This window comes from Cololabis saira, chromosome 19 (assembly GCF_033807715.1).
Source record: "Cololabis saira isolate AMF1-May2022 chromosome 19, fColSai1.1, whole genome shotgun sequence".
NCBI classification, from domain to species: Eukaryota; Metazoa; Chordata; class Actinopteri; order Beloniformes; family Belonidae; genus Cololabis; species Cololabis saira.
Window position 1 is genome coordinate 27,168,698 of NC_084605.1, and position 19,349 is coordinate 27,188,046.

The window sequence follows — 19,349 nt, forward strand, 5'->3', positions numbered from 1 at the left end:
TGCCAGTCAGACTTTCTAAGCTGCTTTGGCCGTATCCACTGCCTGAGCAAGTCTATCGTCCTCACTGCAGGAAAAAGGCAAAACAAGGTCACTGATCACGCTTCCCCCAGCTCACTCTTGCAAGAAAAGCCCACCTGCAGCTGACTCGTGATCCACTCCCCGCACTAGCATCACCCCTGACGGAGGTGTGCTGTGGTGTGTGAGGCTCACCTGCAGCTTCACATGTCAAAGGCTGTTAATAATACATAAGTGATCACTGTTGTGTGTTCATAAAAAAACACAAGAACGAAACATTGAAATTCTGCTAACGCCAAGATTTTATTGGTCACATTGTACGGGACTCTATTTAACAATGTTCACTAGATTGTCTTTGTTTGTTTTTGACAGGTTTTGACTATTACTTGGGTATTCCCTATAGTAATGACATGGGCTGTACTGACAGACCAGGATATAACATCCCCCCGTGCCTGCCCTGTGTCTCAGCCAGACCTGAGGTTATCAGGTATGGTAATTATATAAAGTTCTATCAGGGCTTTGTTGCTTTTATAAGGAAATGTTCAGTTCAAAAAGTGAAAGTAACTGTAGGCAATAAAAAGTGACTAAAATTGATTACCTAATTAATAATTACCTAATAATAATTAACCTAATTTATTGACTTGAAATCAGGCAAACCATAAGTTCAGTCCTTAGACTTTTGATATCTAAGGTAATGACTTACTCATGACTTACCAAATAAACAGATTATCCTCCCTATCTCCAACTACCAAGATAAGGTATACACTAACATCATTTGTGAAATATTCATCTTTTCTGATAAGGCATTATCTTAAATCTCCACAATGTCCCAACTGTTACTGTGTTATCACTGTTTGTTTATTGTTTTCGTGCCCTAGATTGAGGAGAAGTGAGCACCCAGGGTGTTACTCCAAAGTTGGCCTTCCTCTGATTGAAAACAGCAGTATTGTGGAGCAGCCGCTAAACCTGTGGACGCTAACAGAACGGTACAAGTCTGCTGCACTCAGGATCATAAACAATGCAAGGTACGATCCCACTGCAAAGAAACAAGAAATGTGCAAAACGATAGGCTGTTTAACCGTGTTGTAAGAATTTACAACATGGGACACATTTGAACCTGACAGAATTGAATTATATTGTGTTATTACATTATATTCATTAACCATAAAGTGCACCTGACACAAAATGGCCAGAAAGTCAGAAGTTTAGACTACTGATGGTCAAATAATGATGGTGGAAAACAGAATGAAGCACTTCCCAGCATGTTTATAAGGGAAGAAATCAGCTGGCTGCAGCTTTTTTTTTCTCCATATTAATAGTACAATGTGAGTTGTTTCCAAACTGCAGCTGTGTAAGTATGCTGTGAAAATCTAGATCATGTGGTGTCAGGACAGAGTCCTTAAGTCCCCTTAAGTTTTTTGACTTGAAATTACTTTTACTTAATTTTTGTTTACATTTGCCAGGATTTTCTCTATTCTCTCTTCGAATTGCGTTAGGTGAAGAGCATATTATGACTTGTTTTGGAGTTTTAGGAAACCCAACTTTCAAACTCGACACTTGACTTTACTGAATATATAAATTTGATATAAATACTTCATTACCAAATACATAACAAGGTTTTTAATACAGTCGCAGTGTGTCAATGTAGCCCTCAGTCGAATTCTTTCGTTCTTGTCATTGCAGAGCTGTTATCATGAGATCAATCAGAACAATGTTTCATCATTAGCATTATTACCTGAGGCCGTGGTTATACTGCAAATCATTTGGGGGAACATCAGGGGTTGAAGGCGATAGTGTGACAGTTTCATGACATCTTAATGAAAAGTTTTTGGTGTGCCTTTTTGAGTACCACAGGTTTATGGTACAAAAAACAGTCTTTCGGTCATAGAATCCAGTTTTATTGGGTGTAAGGATTTACAAGAGTAGAGCAAATGCTGTGTGATGTGAAGTCAAGTCGAAATGATGATTGGGTGGCTGGGAGATTCTGCATTTATCTGGGTCTGTGTAATGAGTGTGTTTCTCAGTCATGGTGTTCTGGACACACTGCTGTTTATGGTTTAGATGTGTATCTGCTCCAACACACCTGATTCAGAGGAATGGGTCATGTCATCAGTTTGTCATAAAGGTATGCGCAGATCTGTCAATGAACCATCCTTTTAACTACTGTAGGTGTGTTGGAGCAAGAAGACATCTAAAACACTTGGGGGGTAGTGGGCCCTCAGGTCCAGGATTGAAAAAGACTGCTGTATAATGTATTTTCACTTTTTCGCCGATTTTTAGTTGATAGCCACTTCAGATATCCAAAGATGCTCTTTCAAACATGGAAAATGAGATTATTTTTCTAACACGTCCCCTTTAAGATGAAGTAAATCAACAGTCATTGCTAACATTTTTTATGATCTATAGTGCATCACTTTTCAAAGTGATGCATATGATCCCCGGATGGTAAATGAGCAAACGCTATATTGTGTAACAGGGGAATTTGACCGCTACTGTGTCTTCTCTGTTTATCATTAAGGTGTAAAAATGTCTGCAGCATGTAGACATTTTGATAGTATTTGTTGGTAGCCTGACAAATTGAACTTCTTGACTAGTCTCTCCATAACCTTTTTTTATTTGATTGTAGTTTCCAGGTGTGTCAGTAGCATGGTAACCTGAGCAGTCCGGTGAAATAGCCACACTGCTGCCTTTCTAAAAAAAAAATGTTGAAAGGGTTTGCTTTTTTAACCGTGTTAAAAAGCAGTTTATTCTGCTGTATATTGTGGGATTAATCTTGTTTTGAAACCATTTTAAACAAAAAAAAAACCCAACTCTACTGTTTGTTGATATTCCAGGAGTGTGTGTGTGTGTTTGAGGTTCAGGAGGAGGACGGTGAACCCTGCTGTTTACAGCTGTGTGGACAAGACAACATGCTCTCACTCTATACGACAACGCCAGAAGTCACTATTCATGTGCTGTCAACACCGAGCAACACACAGGCTTTCATTCAGAGACGCTTAGGTGACAAATGTGCTCCAGCAGGAAAGTCCACATTCCTTAAAAGAAAAACGAAAGAGTACATTTGGACTGCTCACAGAGCATTTTGATGCTGCATGAATTTTCATGTTCTATTAACATACTTACCGTACCTGTTTCTGCTTTTATATACATGTATCTCGAGGATAAATTACATTATCATAATAGGTTTTGTGCTGCTGTGACAGTCCGCTACATTGACAAGATGTATACGGGTGAATTCATGATTGTCGGATCTGCCATGTACACACTAATCACTAATTATTTGGGTTAAGGTTTGGTTTCTGGACATGCTCAGTCCACAGGGTTACAAATTTATGAAGTGCAAAGAGACAGGGTGGATCCTCACGGATGGGTGCAGATGAAGCAGTTTGCTATGAGCATATTATTTTTTATAACCAAGATTTTCCAACATATTTTTTTCTAACAGAGCGTTATTATATTTCAGGGCTCGAGGACAGCCGTATCTGCTCTACATAGCAGCGGCTCATATGCACGTCCCATTGGCCCCTCCACCCTCCTCAGAAGCCCCTTCAGCTGCTCACCAGCGCAGTGATGGAGTCTATGCTGCCACGCTACGAGAGCTGGACTCGCTGATCGGGACAATAAAAGCCGCCTCCGATGGCACAGATGGAAATAATACTCTCATCTGGTTCACTGGTTAGTCAGTCAGATGAATCATACCTGCTCTCATAGAGTACTGTAATAAACATTGTGCTGCATGTCTGTATGCTTTAGGTGACAATGGACCTTGGGAACAGAAGTGCCAGTATGCAGGAAGTGTTGGGCCTTTCCAAGGAAAATGGCAGACCAACAAAGGTGTAGAAAGCAAACTTTGTACATCCAACAAATTCATCTTTAGATTCTAAGGGGGAGATTATTGTGTTCACTAGTGTAGCTGGAATTTCATGCTCTTACTTTCAAAGGGAATATTTGTATGGGAGTCTTTTTTATCTGTGTTTCAGGTGGAGGTTCAGCTAAACGCACCACCTGGGAAGGAGGTCACAGGGTCCCAACAGTGGTTTACTGGCCTGGGAGGATACCTGCAAACACCACCAGCTCAGCCCTGCTCAGGCATGCGCACTTTATCAATGCCTACTTTTACAGAATAGAATGAAGCAAATTTACATTTGTAGATGAATGTGCAAACAAACCAGAAGCATTTAAAAATAGACCACGTGGACTGGAGACTTAGAATAAAACCTTTATGCTGCAGTAATGTTTCCAGGAAAGTTCCACCTTTTCAATTGTTAAGTCCCTCAGTCCGTAGTAGAGGACTTATTCAAATATCAAACTGTAAAACAGCTTAAGATTCTCTAAATCTAAAAAAAACTCTAAATGTGTGCAGATGTTCTATAATTGCTGAGCTGTTCACGGTAAAACATATTTGTCTAAAACTTTTTTTTTTTATTAAAAAGACTCAAAACTTCTGTATGCCAAAAGTGTATATGTGTGTATACTGTATGATTAACTAAATGCATAACTGTAGTTAATAATATATTTTAAAAACCATTTGTCCCCATCTCCCTTTATTACAGTGGTATGGACATCTTCCCGACCGTTCTTTCCCTGGCAGGCGTAACACCCCCCTCCGACAGACGTTACGATGGCATTGATGCCACAAATATTCTCTTGCATAATGAACACACTGGACGTGAGGTTAAAACAATTCTAACTAGTCATTGTAAATATAACAATTCATTTGAATTTATTGTCAGCATCCTGTTATCCTGTTGTTTCCTGTCTTTTAGTTTCTCTTCCACCCCAATAGTGGTGCTGCTGGGATGTTTGGGGACTTGCAGACTGTTCGGGCTGGGAAATACAAAGCTTTCTACATCACAGGTAAAAGTCATACGTTTTCACTGTGCTCCGGCACTGAAATTACCATCAGGCGTGTTATGTGTGTAATGTTTTTACTGTAATTACAACTGTGTAACTTCACTAATTCATTATGACGTGTTTTTTTTTTCACGTCTGTATTGTTGCTTGTCATGTTTTGCAGCTGTGCTGAAGTATAGACATCATTTCATCATGGTGGTATTGCAGCTTGTAGTCTTCTACATTATTTGTATAATAATAAAACTTTTCATTCCTCCAGCATGAATACTCATTACCCAAAGGTTTCGTCACACTTTTCATTCCCCGGTTAGAAAGGCAAATATTGGTGAAAAAAATAAAAGGGCTGCTATACTGTGAATGCTTGTTTCCTTACAGGTGCAGCAACCGCATGTGGTGGTGGTACAGGACAGCCGCAGCTCCATGACCCAGCGCTAATATTTGATCTGGACCGAGAAAAAGCTGAGGAAACACCCCTGCAGGTCCAGTCACCTGAATACCAGGCAGTCTTGCAGAAGATCGATCGAAGGAGGGAAGAGCTATTTTGGGACATCACCACTGATAATTCGGTCTCCACCGCAGACTACAGAACAGAAGAGTCGGCGGCACCGTGCTGCGATCAAAGACGCGTTGTCTGTCGATGCAACACTGTGGGCTGAGCGGTAAATGACACGTATGTAGACGCATGTAGTCACAGAGGTGAGCAAACAAATGTGGAAAACATCTCTTTTGGATGTGTGCAGGTTTTGTTTGTGAAGTTCAATGTCTACATGCAGCAGATGTGTAAACAAGAAGGAAGGTCAAAGTTAAGCAGATGTGATCAGATTTCTCTGGATGCATTTAACTTAAGCAGAGAACACATTTCAGTGTGTTTTTTAAGATATATACAACAAATAAAAATGATTACTATTATTACTATTACTTGTTACTTAATGCAAAATCCTATGGTATACTAATCCATCTGTAACACCACATTGTTTATGTGTGGATGTTTTTTGCAATGTAAATCAAAACACATGATTTGTTCACAATTCAGGATTCAGAGAACGAACTTCCTGCAAAGGAAAGTGCTTGTTATTTTATAGATATTTGATAAGATTCAATACAGTATTAAAACATTTACGGCATGAACAGTTTGAGTCGAGGTTTTGAAAAAATCAAAGCAACTCATTGTAGTGGTTCAACCATTTTTTTTCTTTAGATTTATTGGGTCCAAATTTCCCACACTGAACAATGAAGTGCAGCTTAAAGGGTGTCCAAACATCGCCATCTTTTGGCAAATCATGATTTTACTTGGCTAAGTACTACAGCAGTACCACATAGAAATGTTATATATACATTATACTTACAGTAAAAATCATCAATATATATTTACGTATAGTACGTCTAAGTGTTGTGTAGTATTTTTGCAAAAAGAATATTTAATACATCAATGTAAAAATAACTATGACTTACAAGTTAACATATTCAGCATCATGTGTAAATAAAAAGGTCTTCAGAAAATCACTGAATATAAAAGATGTGAAACGTTTCCATGTGCAATTTGTCATCAACCCTTTCACATTTAGCCATCGATCGTCTTACAGAGTCATCTCTTCCGGACATCTTATCAGGTTATGTTTTCATACGATGATCTAACGCTACCAAAATTAGCATCGTAGCTGCATTTTTAAGTAACATGATACAGCATGTGTCATGATTTAAATCATGAATTGCACAATATATTTTCCTTCTTGAGAAAACTGCTGCTTTTCTCTCGTGAGGTATGATGCATTTAATGCCCACTAATAGGCTCCAAAAGTCCTTGGGTCTGATGTCAACCTTTCACGACTTACACATCATGAATTGTGCTTAATTTTTTTAGACAAACTTCCCAATCATCACGTAGCCCTTTGCTTGATAAGGAGCTGTGAAAAATAACTTCAGGTGAGTTTTAAGCACCCCTCTTGAAAGCCTTTGTATGAATCGGACCCATGGAGAAAAGCAGCAGGGAACAGTCCCTTGTTGTCTCTTTTTCTCACTATGTATTTTCAGTCAGCTTATTATAACCTAATCACTGGTTTGCCTCCATCACCATTTTTGTTTAGTTGAAACACAGTGGTGCTTGAAAATTTGTGAAACCTTTGAATTTTTTTTTTGTCTTAAAAAGCAAAAATCAGCACAATCAGATTCAGAGGCCATAAGAGTAAAAAGAAAGGATAAAATTATACAACTGATAGAAAAATATTCTATTCGTCATTGTTTCTTGAGGAAAATGATCCAGTCTTATATGTGAACCTGGAGAATTAGATGTTTATTTGAAGATGAAATTAGATTCATTGTTTTTCTGTAAAGTAAATGACAGTAGGGGGAGTGTCTTATGTTTTTTAAAGAAACATGATACTCTGATCTTCATAACACATTTGTGAAAGTACATCGTGAACGAAGGGAATTTCTAAGAACTTTTGAGCTATCGGTGCTCATCAGGATAAACAAAAGCTTGTAAAACAGTCTCAAGAAGTTGGACTCCACAGTTAGACAGTACAGTCAGATGGAATAAAACCAGCAGAAACCTCTCCAGGAGCAAGGTGTGTACTAGTCTACAAGGTCACAAAGGCACTCAAGGAAATTCCTAAGAAACAAGAGGCTTCTCTCCCAACAAATAACTCTTATGTAACATTGACAGAAATATTCCCACTAATGACTTTATTAACAAATAAGGACAGCGTTCTGATTATGTCTTTTATAGAGCAAACATTAATGATTCCCCCATGCCCTGCAACATTTTTAGCCATTTAAAGCCATATCTCTTAAAACACAGAGCATTTGTGGCATTTGTCAGAAGATACAGCAAAAGCGTGCAATATAATGATGGAAATGTATTTATGTCTAATGTGCAACGAGTAGATTCTTGTTTGGTGAAAATATGACCTTATTCAGGTTAAGGCGATCAGAAAAAGCAGCTTGCATGACAGAGCTCGTTAATTTTGAGTATTGCTCTGCATGTACTTTATATGCTTTTGCTGTGATGCAAAGAGGTCAATGGTTTCTAAAAAGAACACTATACTCTGTCTGTAGTTTGCAAAAGATTACATGAACAAGTAAGAATTCCCACCTGGGCAACATGGTGATAGCAGTGTCATAGCTTGGGCCTGTTTTATGTTTTGCCCAGTCAACATTCGAAAGCACACAATTCTTTCTGCCAAGAAAATAAAAGAATAAAAGTAATATTTTGGGACGATCAAGTCAAAGTCATCCATGAGTGTATGTGAGGAAACCACCAGCAACAAATGAACGGGTGTATCTGCAGAAATATAGTATAGTAGTTCACATTTATTTAATTGGGTTCCTTTAGTTGTAAGGATAGTGTTAAAATCTTCATATTTTTATCAGTCATGAAAACGAAATAAATGATCATTATTCAACAAGAAGCTTTACTTCAAAATACAAGAGGTAGGCCCGATCTAAGCTGCTCAAAAATTAAGCAAAATGTAGAAAATCTACAAAGATTCACAAACCTTCAGTCACCACTGTGTGCACTGTTCAAAACTACATCACTTCAACAGTTATGTAAACGTGTTGTGAGGGTTTCTTGCTGTCTGCAGTTGTAACTCGCAAAAGTCTTAACACTGTTTGAAATGGTATAATAAGAAGTTAGCAGAAGATTTCTCAAGATAAGATATGAGGCTGTCTAACCAAACAGCAAATAATCTGAAGGGTTTTTTATTTTTACGAGTGGACCTCTCATTCTATTTTAGTGTTTTTTTTTCTTCATTACTTCTTATGGGAAATAAGAGGGATGCTTAACACAGAAACAGCAAAATGTAATACTCTTGTAAGGTTTGTATGGTTTGATCCAAGTTCAGCATGGGAGCTCATGGGAGGGTGGGAGAGGCTTTAGTGTCACAGCCATGGGTGCGTTGGTTGGGTTAGTTACTCTGGTTGCTGACTGGAGGAAATTCGTTCTCGTCATCGAGACAAATGGGACTCTCCGCAAACTCGTGTTCGGGGATGACCTCACCCCTCTGGGCTCCACCGTCTTCAGAGTAGCCTGGAAATAAAACAAAAGAGAGGTGGATGGTTTAGTGACCCTTTACTGTTGATTGTGGACCTTAACTGGAGTCAGTAGGACTTTTTGGTGCACTTGTCGCTTTGGTGAAAAGGTTGTATGGATGTCTGCAACAATCTTCACAGATTTTTACAATTCATAGATGATGTGACTTTATTTGCAGTAAAACCAGCCACAGATATCGGGTGCTACTGTAGTTTTTTCTCATATAAGCTCAATTGTTTTTTAATTTTTTTTAAATATCAAATAAAACAAAACACCAACTGATGTTCATGAAAGGTGTTTTATGTCATTCAGAATACGATTTGTTCATTAGTTGTTTTTTCCCCTTTTTTTCTATTTGGTAATTATTACTGAAAGCACTTTCTTTGCTTCTGGTATTAGTATTTTTTTTTTTTTTTTTTGGTCATACAGTAACACACACGACCTTCTAGTACATGTAAACATTTGTGTAGCTAATATTACTCATTCCCAGACTCTAAAGTTACAGTTTGACTTGTCAGAAACATCACACATACAATATGAGCTGGAAAAACTAAACTACCCATTTATTACATCAGCTTGTGAAAAGGTATGCATTACCCATGAGGGTGGTGGATGAGGGAGGAGTTGAAGGGAGAGCCACAGTGGCAGCGTATGATTGGCTGGCTGGTTGTGGAGGGACATCATCTGGGTCCTCCTCTTCCTTCTGTTCCTCTTGGTCCTCACTGGATTCAAAGAGTCTGTAGAAAGAGAGCAGACGGAGGTTTTACGACACTGCATCGCCCCACCCTGTATTACTATATGTGAAATGTAGCCAGTCCTCTGTGTGTATGCTTTTAAATTACAGTGATTATCCAACATTTTGATTTCACTTGTCATGAAGTCAGCTTAAACGTGCAGTTATATTGTTGTTGCTGTAGTGTATTATTGCCCCTAACACATGTACACACCTGTGTTTTTGAACAAGGACACACTCGCCTCCATCCTGCGGATCCACGTTGTAGATGTAAAGATACCCGTCTGAGGATGCCACAAGTAGGCGAGGAAGCTTCTGAATCCTGTCCAACAAATCATGCAAGATGTGAATAAACAGGCACAGATCCAGTCTTGGAGAAAAAAAGCTCTTAAGCTCTCGTGCAGCCTTACGTAGCCAGGGCGCAGATGTTCTTCAGGCCAAACATGTTGAGGCGTACAGTGGCGAAGGCTCTGTCCTGGTGCATCATGTCGGAGACGTGAGAGGGCAGGTAGGTACTGGCTGCAGTGAACATTTTGCCCACATATGCTGACCAGGTAGGAGATTCTTCCTCTTGACTGGAAGGAAACAGAATGGATCGACGTGAAAGCTTTCGAAACATTTGCAGATTCATATCGGTTGTCTCCACCAACTCTGCTTTTTCTGTCAGCCTGATTATACAAAAACCGGCAGAGTAGCATTAAATAAACCTGCACGAAATGTTTACCAAGGGCAACTGAAGAACTTTGAATGCAACACTTAATCAGTATGATTTTTTTTTAAAGCTGTGATTTTTATATTTCTATTGTGACTTATTTTTTTCCATTTCTTTTATATCAGAGGTTGTATTAAGACTTAAAACGGTAATTAGTACAACATGCATACAACATTCTACCATTCAAACCCTTTGATCGAGCTCAGTTCAGACTAAACCGGTGATGCCAGCTATGTGCCATGCGGGATATAATGAGATTTTCCTGAAAAATGTCACATGCCAAATATTTCATACCTGTCAATCAAAATCAGCAACTGGTTCTGAGGTAATTTCTCAAAATCAGTCTTGGGCCGCTCGGTGGCGCAGTGGGTTAAGCAAGCGGCTCATATACTGAGGCTACAGTCCTCCGGCAATGGTCACAGGTTTGAATCCTGGCCTGCCCACCTTTGCTGCATGTCATCCCCATTCCCTCTCTCTACTCCCTTCCTGTCTGCTACTTGAATAAAGGGCCACTAGAGCCCCTAAAAAATCAGTCTTGGTACATAGACTTGAGACTGAGTGACCACAAAGCAGCGCTAAGAAACAGATAAGCCTCTTGCAGAATAACACATGATATTTTAATTTTAATTAGGGCTGAAACGATTCCTCGAATAATTCGAGTAATTCGATTACAAAAAATGATCGAGGAATTTTCTCTGCCTCGAGGAATCGTTTAATAAATCGTTTAATTTTGCCAGCTCAAAGCAGGTATTTCGCCCGGACTACGTTTAAAAAAAACACCTAATCTTTTAAGTGATGTGTGTTATCAGGTGTAATGGCATTTTTAGGTTAGAAATAAGAACATTTCTTGGTAAGATCCTTAGTTTTTTGAGTGAAGGCAGTGAACTTGGTCAACTGGTGTAAGTTCAGGGTTTTTAAATGCACAGCCATGAACCTACTGTATTATATAATTTAGTCTTAGTGATGTCAATTAACATCTAACATCTTATGTATGTTTATAATTGCTCTTTAACTAAACAAAAATAGGTTTTATCCGATTACTCGATTAATCGATGGAATTTTCAGTAGAATACTCTATTACTAAAATATTCGATAGCTGCAGCTCTAATTTTAATACAATACATTTTTGTCTCTTGTTAACCATAGGATAACTAAAGCTCAAGGCCTGTATGTTCTTTTGATTGTCGACTTTATCAAAAAAAATGTAAACAATTTTTACAGCTTAAACATTTTTCCTAATATTCCTTAGCAGCACAAATAATCAGAAAAAGTTGAAAAATCAGTTGGAAGAGAAAACATGCTTTTTGTATCATGAACAAAATACATTAAATTGAATAAATATTCTTTGTCAGTTATAATTAACAAAAATACCTTCAAACTAATGTAATTTAATCTTTTTTTTTGAAACTATAGTTAATTTAACCCTAGAGCAAATCTACATAAAATGTTGATTTAAAGGTTTACTAGAATGTTCAACAGTCCTTTTATTTTATTCTCATCCTGTACATTTTGTCAGTTTGTCTTACAGGCTCAGTTTTAGCTCCTGTGTCTTTAAGGTCATTATTCTGTGTCAATCTTCTTTGTCCATTGTAGCAAACAGTGAGACATCTGTTCATCCTTTGAAATGAGCCAGAGTAATGTGTTAAATTAGGATATGAAGAACTAAAGGAAGAAGAGTGTGGACTAAAAAATAGGCAAGTCAAGCAGTTCGGGACCAGTGCTTTCTTTGACAGAAACACTTTCCTCCGTATACACTTATTACAGTTCTTATTAAATGCACAAAAGGGAATGAAAACGTGTAAGATAACTCCGTAAAGAAATATAAGGCTTATTTCAATCTCTGGATCAGAGCAGATTCAATGGTAAAAACAGGACACAACTAATCCCACTCCTGATTTGTTATTTAATATGAGTCTATAGAGGTGTGTACCCTGGGACACAAGTCGCAACCTGACCGGCCTTGTTTGGGTTATCTAGTGGAAAGTGTCTGATGTGAGATCCAAAGCAGCAGAGGATCCCAGGAGACATCAGTGATGATGTATCCCAGCACTGTCATGGTTTTGGGTTTGGTTAGTTTCCATCTTATTTTGAAAGTCTGTCTTTAATTTACGTTGACCTGTTTCACGTCCCTTACCCAGTCCTGCCTGATCATTTGTCCCTGTGTCTCATCAACCCCTGTGAGTGTGTCTGTATACTGGCTTGTCTTTCCCTTCCTCCCTGCTAGCCTGTACCGCGTGGTGCCCAGGTTTTTGGTGGTCATCTGGTTACTTCATCTTTCATGCTTTGTTTGAGTTTTCTCTTGGGATTTCCTGTTTATTGCAGTTCGATTCGTTCCAACTGGTCGTTTTGCAAACTCCTGCCTCCAGTTTCCTGCAATTGGGTCCTGCATTGCCTGACTCGTGAGAAACACATCTAAGGATGTATCAATAAATAACTATTTTACAGAATAGAAACATTGTATTGTCAATACAAGACTGTCTAAACCGGGGGTCAGCAACCCGCGGCTCTAGAGCTTTAGCGCTGCCCTAGTGGCTCCTGGAGCTTTTTCAATAATGTTTGACCTTTTTTTCTTCTTTTTTCTTCCTTTTTAATCTCAACATTTCAACATTTTTCTTGAAATTTTGACTATTTCCTTGACATTTCGACTTTTTTCACAAAATTTTGACTTTTTTCTCAACATTTTGACTTTTTTCGCAACATTTTGACTTTTTTCTCAACATTTCGACTTTTTTCTCAACATTTCGACTTTTTTCTCGAGATTGTACTTCAACATTAATCTCGACATTTCACATAATTTTTTTTGCATAATGAAAAAAAAAATCTTCCCCCAGTTATAACTAATATACCTACATGCAGCATGTGTTGCCTTCATTCTAAGGCTGATACAAGACTTTTCATTTTTTGCGGCTCCAGACATATTTGTTTTTTGTGTTTTTGGTCCAATATGGCTCTTTCAACATTTTGGGTTGCCGACCCCTGGTCTAAACTGAAAGATAAAACAGGGATAAGAGTGCCTTTACCTGGGGCTGTGCTGCTCTAGTTTAAAGATGTGAACTGTCTCAGTGTTGCTGGAGGCACACAGGAACTGAGCGTCTGCACTGAAGGACAAGGAACTGATGCTCACATATCTGCAGCACACAAACAAGAAAATAGACATGTACAAAACATTGAGAATAAAACGTTCATGTCAGAGAAAAGACACAGCTCGGGATCTCTACCAGACGTCTGAGAACTTGTAGGATCTACACCAGATTTTTTCTGTTTCTCTGAGGTATCTCCTATCTTGACTTTGGGACTTGGGACCCGTACTCAGGACAGATGTTCCTGTACAATGCAGCTGGGGTCTTGTCTGGTGAGGTAGACCCCGTCCTCAATCACTCTGGTGCTCAAGGCCTGTTCTGGGGCTGATTAATGTCTCTGGGTTATCTTTCAAACTAGGCTTCTCAAGTCACTGGTAGAACTTCTCAATGTCAGACAATGTTAGCTTTTTCAACCTGCCGGTGATACCGTAGGCTTCTTTGTTCGAGATGGTTCATCCTCCAGCTCTTCTTTCTCCTCACTGGATTTCTAATTTCTGAGACATGCACCTAACAGTTCATCATCTTATAAGACATTTAAAAATAAACCTTTTTTGTAAAATGGTGTGTACAGCAGCAGCTTCGCTGATTCTCAGTCTGTTTCCACAACTCACCGATTCACATGACTGATATATAGTCATTCATTTCTCGACTGGTAGAGGGAGTTAAGTTTCTTAATTAGAAAATTAAAAACCATCCCATCATATGTTTGTTTCCCACACTTTGTCTCTTGTTTTTTTATTGCTGAACTGCAGGGAACTCGGCACTAACCTCTTCATCCCTCGCCGGAATTCAAACAACTTCTGACCTTCAGGAACGCTGAACACTCTGATAACAGTACCCTGACGAGGAGAACTTGATCAGGTGGGCAGGTGAGGAGGAAAACATGAGGAAAGATGAAAAATTCATCAAGGCCTCACCTTCTCTGACGCACTGGCGAGTTTCGTACCAGAGGCGTTGAACGTCAGGGCAGCCAGGGGGCTGTCATGACCCTGGATCAATGTCACAGTGCTCTAAAGAGAACATTGGTAGCAACAAAATGTCACTTTACCCAACAACCTTTGCAACACTTAGCAACAATTCTCTTTCACGCGGTCTCACCAGGTTGTTGGCGTCGTAGACTGTAATCTCTCCGATGGTGGCGCTGCCGGGGTACGCCAGGTAGGAGTTACTCTGATTGACAGAAAGCGCGCACAGGCCTACAAGATGGTACAGAAGAGTTTTAGTTTTTTATTTAAATACATGATCTTTTTCTTTTCTTTATTTGCTTTTCTTTTAACAGCCAGTAGACCAAAGGTCTTTATGACAAACGTATTATCAGTCTAAACATCTAATTTTTTAATGAACAGTCCCTCAGGTTTCACTTAAACTCTAAAATAAAAAGAAAAACATGTACTGTACATCTGCTTTTATTGTGTTGTGATCACTGTGTCATGAACCTAGTGAGCAGGAGTCATGTCAGATTGTTTGCACCATGATCATTACCACTGTTCATATATAATTTTGGATTCCTCTGTGAATTATATCATACCGAGCGGGCTCGCCCATTAGGCAACATTCAGTATAATTATATTAAAACTAATCATCACTATTAACTCTTTAAATGGAAAAGCTAACATAGATTCAAATGTAAAGCAATGCCCAATCAATATTACTACAAATTATAATATTATGACAAATGATAATACCAGGTAAAGTAAAAGTACTGTATACACAACACTAGTGGATGCAGTAATAAAATGCACCACTAGAGGTCAGTAAAATGCTTTTGTTGTACACATTTTTGCATGTAGTTGTATGAAGGTATTTTATATAGCTTTTATATTTCGTTTTTGTATATAGTTATTTCATAGTATAAATGTAGCTCATGTATAGTTATTGTGTGCAAACTGTGCGGTGATTTAAATTTGATGTTTGATATTGTTTGTTGTACAATTATTACCATTATTATTTAGAGTATCTTTATTTGTGGTAAGGGTATTTATATTTATATTTTGTATTTATTTGTAATGTGTTGACCATGTAAATTCGATGACATGTTATGTTATAAATTAAAGACAATAGTAAAAACAATGCTATTCCATTTTTCCTTTTAAGCGTATATCAATCACCCATGGAGGAGAGGAGGGGGAAGGGAGTGGGAGACCATAAAAAAATCTTGCCTACGGTGCCAAAATAGGTAGGGCTATGATGTCATATAATGTTTTTCAGTAGCAAACACTGCTGATATGTTCGTAACGCACTTGTTCTATTATCAAAGTGAAACGAAGAACATTGAATAAATAAGTCAGGTGCCAAAAAGCATTGGAAAAAAAGAAAAACATGTTTATTATAATGGCAAATAGACAAATAATGTAAATAATAATGAAGAAAATTACACCAACATTATAGTTCTGTTGCTTTAATTCATAAAATGTACTTGGCACATATTGTGCAGACTGGAAAGCCAACATTTAAAGTGGCATCATGCAGGTTTTCATGTAAGCTGTCCAAAAAAGAATTTATAAGCAAATAAAATTCTGAGTACTGAGTTTCTCATCATTCAGTTTACAGACTACTTGAAATCATCTGGGGTGATTGAATCTCTTCTTTTTTTCTTGTTTGAAAGCCTTTCGTTTGTTGTGTTCAGCATAAAGATAACTTCATGATCTGATATTGATTCCAGGACTTTGTCCAGTGTTTTTATCCCAACTTGGAAATCTGTTTTGTTGTCGTTTTCTTTTTATTTCCGTATTTGGAAATTCCTAGCTTCTAGTAATTTAATGCAACGTTAGTAGCACAGAACTTGAAACTGTAATAACAGAAGAAATCTTTTAAGTTAAAACACAACAATGGACCAACAGTGATGGTCAAGATTTATTGAGCCTATATGTGACGGAGGGATTACACGAACGTGACTCATCTGTGACCTGCTCTAATCTTGGGATAGTTTGATTTCAGTAAACTGTGTCAGTTTATGAAAAAAAGCCCATAATATGTACCTGGTTACAGCTGAGTGTAATAGTTTTAACTGTGACCCAGGCAGTAAAGCTTCCCGTTTACACGGCAGCTTGACCATACCTGATGGGTGCATGTGTACCTGATGGGTTGATGGGGGTGTTGAGCAGGGTCTTGAGTAGTTTCATGTCTCTGATGTTGTGGATGTAGATCGACTCCTCCAGGCACACCACCAGCCGCTGACATCGGCATGAGAAGTGGCAGGAACAGACAAATACATCAGCACAAACCCTTTTTGGGATTACGGGTACGGACAGACTGATTCTCTGTTCTTACCTGTCTGTTGAGTCTGACAGAGAGGATGTTGTTGGAATAGCTGTAGTTGCAAATCTCTGTACCCTTCTTGAAGTGGTAGACGTTCATTCGCCTGGGCATGGACAGACTGACCACCACTACCAGACTGCTGGAGTACAATCGCTCCACTATATAGACGTCTGGACACTCTACTGGAAAAAAGGCAAGAGAAAGACCCTGGGTACAGGTTGCATGTAGAAAATATGGTGCAAACAAATCTATTGTATAATTACAGAGTATTTACAGTGATTATTTTACTGTCAGGTGCTGTTTGATGGCCTATAAAGATTAAATCCTTCAAAAATTAGACTGGCTTCTCTGGCGTCTTATTTTTACCTATCCAAAGTATTGCACTGAGTCAAAAAGAGAAACACATTCATTACATAGCAACAAGGGTTTACATTTTCTTGAGCTACCTCTTAAAATCTGTTAACTTCTCCAATTGAGGAGAGACTAAATTGCTCAGTGTTCACCCCTCGTACACAGCCAGCATCTGTATGACCAACATGAACCTGATTACAGCTCACATGATACTGCGTGGGCTGATGTCAATGAGTCAAGATTTCTGTTTGCTAAGTGAAATACTTTTTTTTTGTGTGTGTGTGTGTGTGTGTGTGTGTGTGTGTGTGTGTGTGTGTGTGTGTGTGTGTGTGTGCGTGCGTGCGTGCGTGTGTGTGTGTGTGCATATTGCTGATGGTTGAGGTTGTGTTTTCCATGAGAGTTGTTGTGTGATGAAGGGTTAAGAAGTTAAGAGTTTCAGGAGCAGCTCTCCTTGTACCTCCTTCGTGGATGCAGTCCAGTTTGTCCACAGCTGTGACAGAGAAGAGCCTGTAGCCAGTCTTGGTACCCACAGAGAGAGAACTGCAAAAAATAAATAAATAAATAAATAAAGAATCTTGTGCAATGATAAAGTATCAGTGTAAAGTCCAAGAATAATCTTCCCGCATTAAAAAAAAATAGTAATTTAAAACACAACCACGCAACAGAATTTGCCAAATTAAAAGTTAAGATGCTTTGAATTCTGTTTATATGTACATTGCATCCTGAATATACTTTTTTAAATGGAATGGATTTCTACACAGGTGCCCCTAAAAACATTATATTTCCCCAAAGAAGCTTTCCTTGTGTTGTCTTGCCTGGAGTTGACAATAACATGATGTCATCCACTGACTGTTTAGAAACCTGCTGTGTTTTACCCTCAAGGCCAATGCTGATGTTTACCAAAGAATGTACTTTTGTATCTGAAGAAGTCAATGACATTTGTTAGTTAATTCATGTTTATACTATAATTATCTCCAAGCAAGACAAATATATATAGAAAACAACAGATTTTTTTTTCTTGCTGTCACATGTTAATTATTAACCTGTAATATATGCGTTAACATGTGGTCATGAACAAAGAAGGTTTATATAACAAATCTATTTTAAATACATTTGTTGAAAGTTGGTGTACTGTACTAAATGACTAGTTTATAATGTGCAACAGACCCTGGAGATTAACAGAGTGGCCTACTTCACTTCCCGCTCACCTATAATTGTCACTTACAAAAGCGTGTAGATTAAGTTTCGTCACTCTCACTCAAGTCCCAACTCGTTGACTCAATTAGTTCGTGTTGGATTAAATTAATCTTTATAAATACAGCTCAAATGATGCATGCAACAGCCAGGTGAATGAGGGGGACAGAGTTCATGCTGGGCCCTGGCTGGCCCGCACGTCGCTTACGTGGTGTCTTGGTTGAACGAGGCGCAGATGAAGCCCGGGTGCACCCCGCGGCTCTCCGGCGCGTCCTGGGACTCCATCCGGGCCGCCAGGTCCCCTCTCCTCTCGCTGCCCGAGGTCGGAGGCCTTGGGCTCGGGTCGATCGCCGCCGGAACCCGCTTCCCCTCCTGTGCTCCCCGACTCCGAGCGCCACGCTCTCCCTCTTCAGGGACAGGAATGTCCTGCCAGGCTGGCTCAGACGACACGCATGCTCCACCGAGTTTATAGTCCTAAACCTGAGCAGTGTCAAATATTAACAACCACGCAGCCCTTCTTAGCGGATTCACTTTGGGCTGTTTTACACTGTTGTTATTATTATGTTATTAACTTCCAATATTCACGGAGCAAAACAAAAACAGCTGATGAGAGGATGCGTCATTGCAGGCTGCGTCCTCATTGGCTGGCGACAGCCTGTTCGACCCGCCTCTCCCGTATTTCTATTGGTTAAGTCTTTTTAAGCGCTTTCGAGATTTGTCAAAGCAACTATTCATCAAATGGGAGCCACCAATGCTGCGTTCCATTTACCTAGGAAGTCGGAAGTCGGAACTGGGAATGACGTCACAGCCGAGTTATCAGCGTTCCAGTTACAAAGTAGGTAAACAAGTTTGTAGTTCGCATATACCACATGAAAAATGTAAATTACACTATAGCAGCATATATATGCCGAACAATGCTTGTATACGACTGATTTAGTGTGACCAAAACTAGAATGAAGTGCTACGGATTTTTACAGAGCTCTCTTCTACTGTTTACAACCGGGGCAGCCATCTTGGAATCTGAACTCGGGGGTGGTGAAGACTCTCCCACTTTCCCAGTGGGAAATCCCACTTCGAGGGGCGTTCCAGTTGAAAAATCCAACTGGGAACTGGTAAATCCCC

The 19,349-nt window shown here is 39.0% G+C and overlaps 2 protein-coding genes across 6 annotated transcripts in view; one reads left to right on the forward strand and one right to left on the reverse strand.

Moving 5' to 3' along the window:
* The window catches only part of arsg (arylsulfatase G), a 12,245-nt gene extending 5,623 nt beyond the window's left edge, over nt 1–6,622 (forward strand). For all 4 annotated transcript variants that reach the window (XM_061709245.1, XM_061709244.1, XM_061709246.1 and 1 more), the window contains 8 exons: nt 388–502; nt 894–1,040; nt 3,479–3,690; nt 3,769–3,849; nt 3,996–4,104; nt 4,569–4,689; nt 4,782–4,872; nt 5,245–6,622. In XM_061709245.1, the coding sequence (XP_061565229.1) occupies nt 388–502; nt 894–1,040; nt 3,479–3,690; nt 3,769–3,849; nt 3,996–4,104; nt 4,569–4,689; nt 4,782–4,872; nt 5,245–5,525 (1,157 nt within the window). In that variant the 3' untranslated portion in view covers nt 5,526–6,622. The remainder of the gene's footprint in view (nt 1–387; nt 503–893; nt 1,041–3,478; nt 3,691–3,768; nt 3,850–3,995; nt 4,105–4,568; nt 4,690–4,781; nt 4,873–5,244) is intronic.
* On the reverse strand, nt 5,919–18,843 carry LOC133419816 (WD repeat domain phosphoinositide-interacting protein 1-like). 2 transcript variants are annotated; one of them, XM_061709255.1, is made up of 12 exons: nt 18,436–18,843; nt 17,491–17,573; nt 16,695–16,861; nt 16,501–16,597; nt 14,523–14,620; nt 14,342–14,434; nt 14,193–14,263; nt 13,365–13,472; nt 10,043–10,207; nt 9,847–9,954; nt 9,497–9,636; nt 5,919–8,896 (listed from the first exon to the last, which is right to left on the reverse strand). In XM_061709255.1, exons 1-12 carry the CDS (start codon nt 18,510–18,512, stop codon nt 8,775–8,777), a joined length of 1,329 nt encoding a protein of 442 aa, XP_061565239.1. In that variant the 5' UTR covers nt 18,513–18,843; the 3' UTR covers nt 5,919–8,774. The 2 variants fall into 2 exon arrangements, with proteins under 2 accessions (XP_061565239.1, XP_061565238.1); XM_061709254.1 differs by having other exon boundaries at nt 5,920–8,896; nt 16,695–16,864.
* Nucleotides 18,844–19,349: the final 506 nt, after the last annotated feature.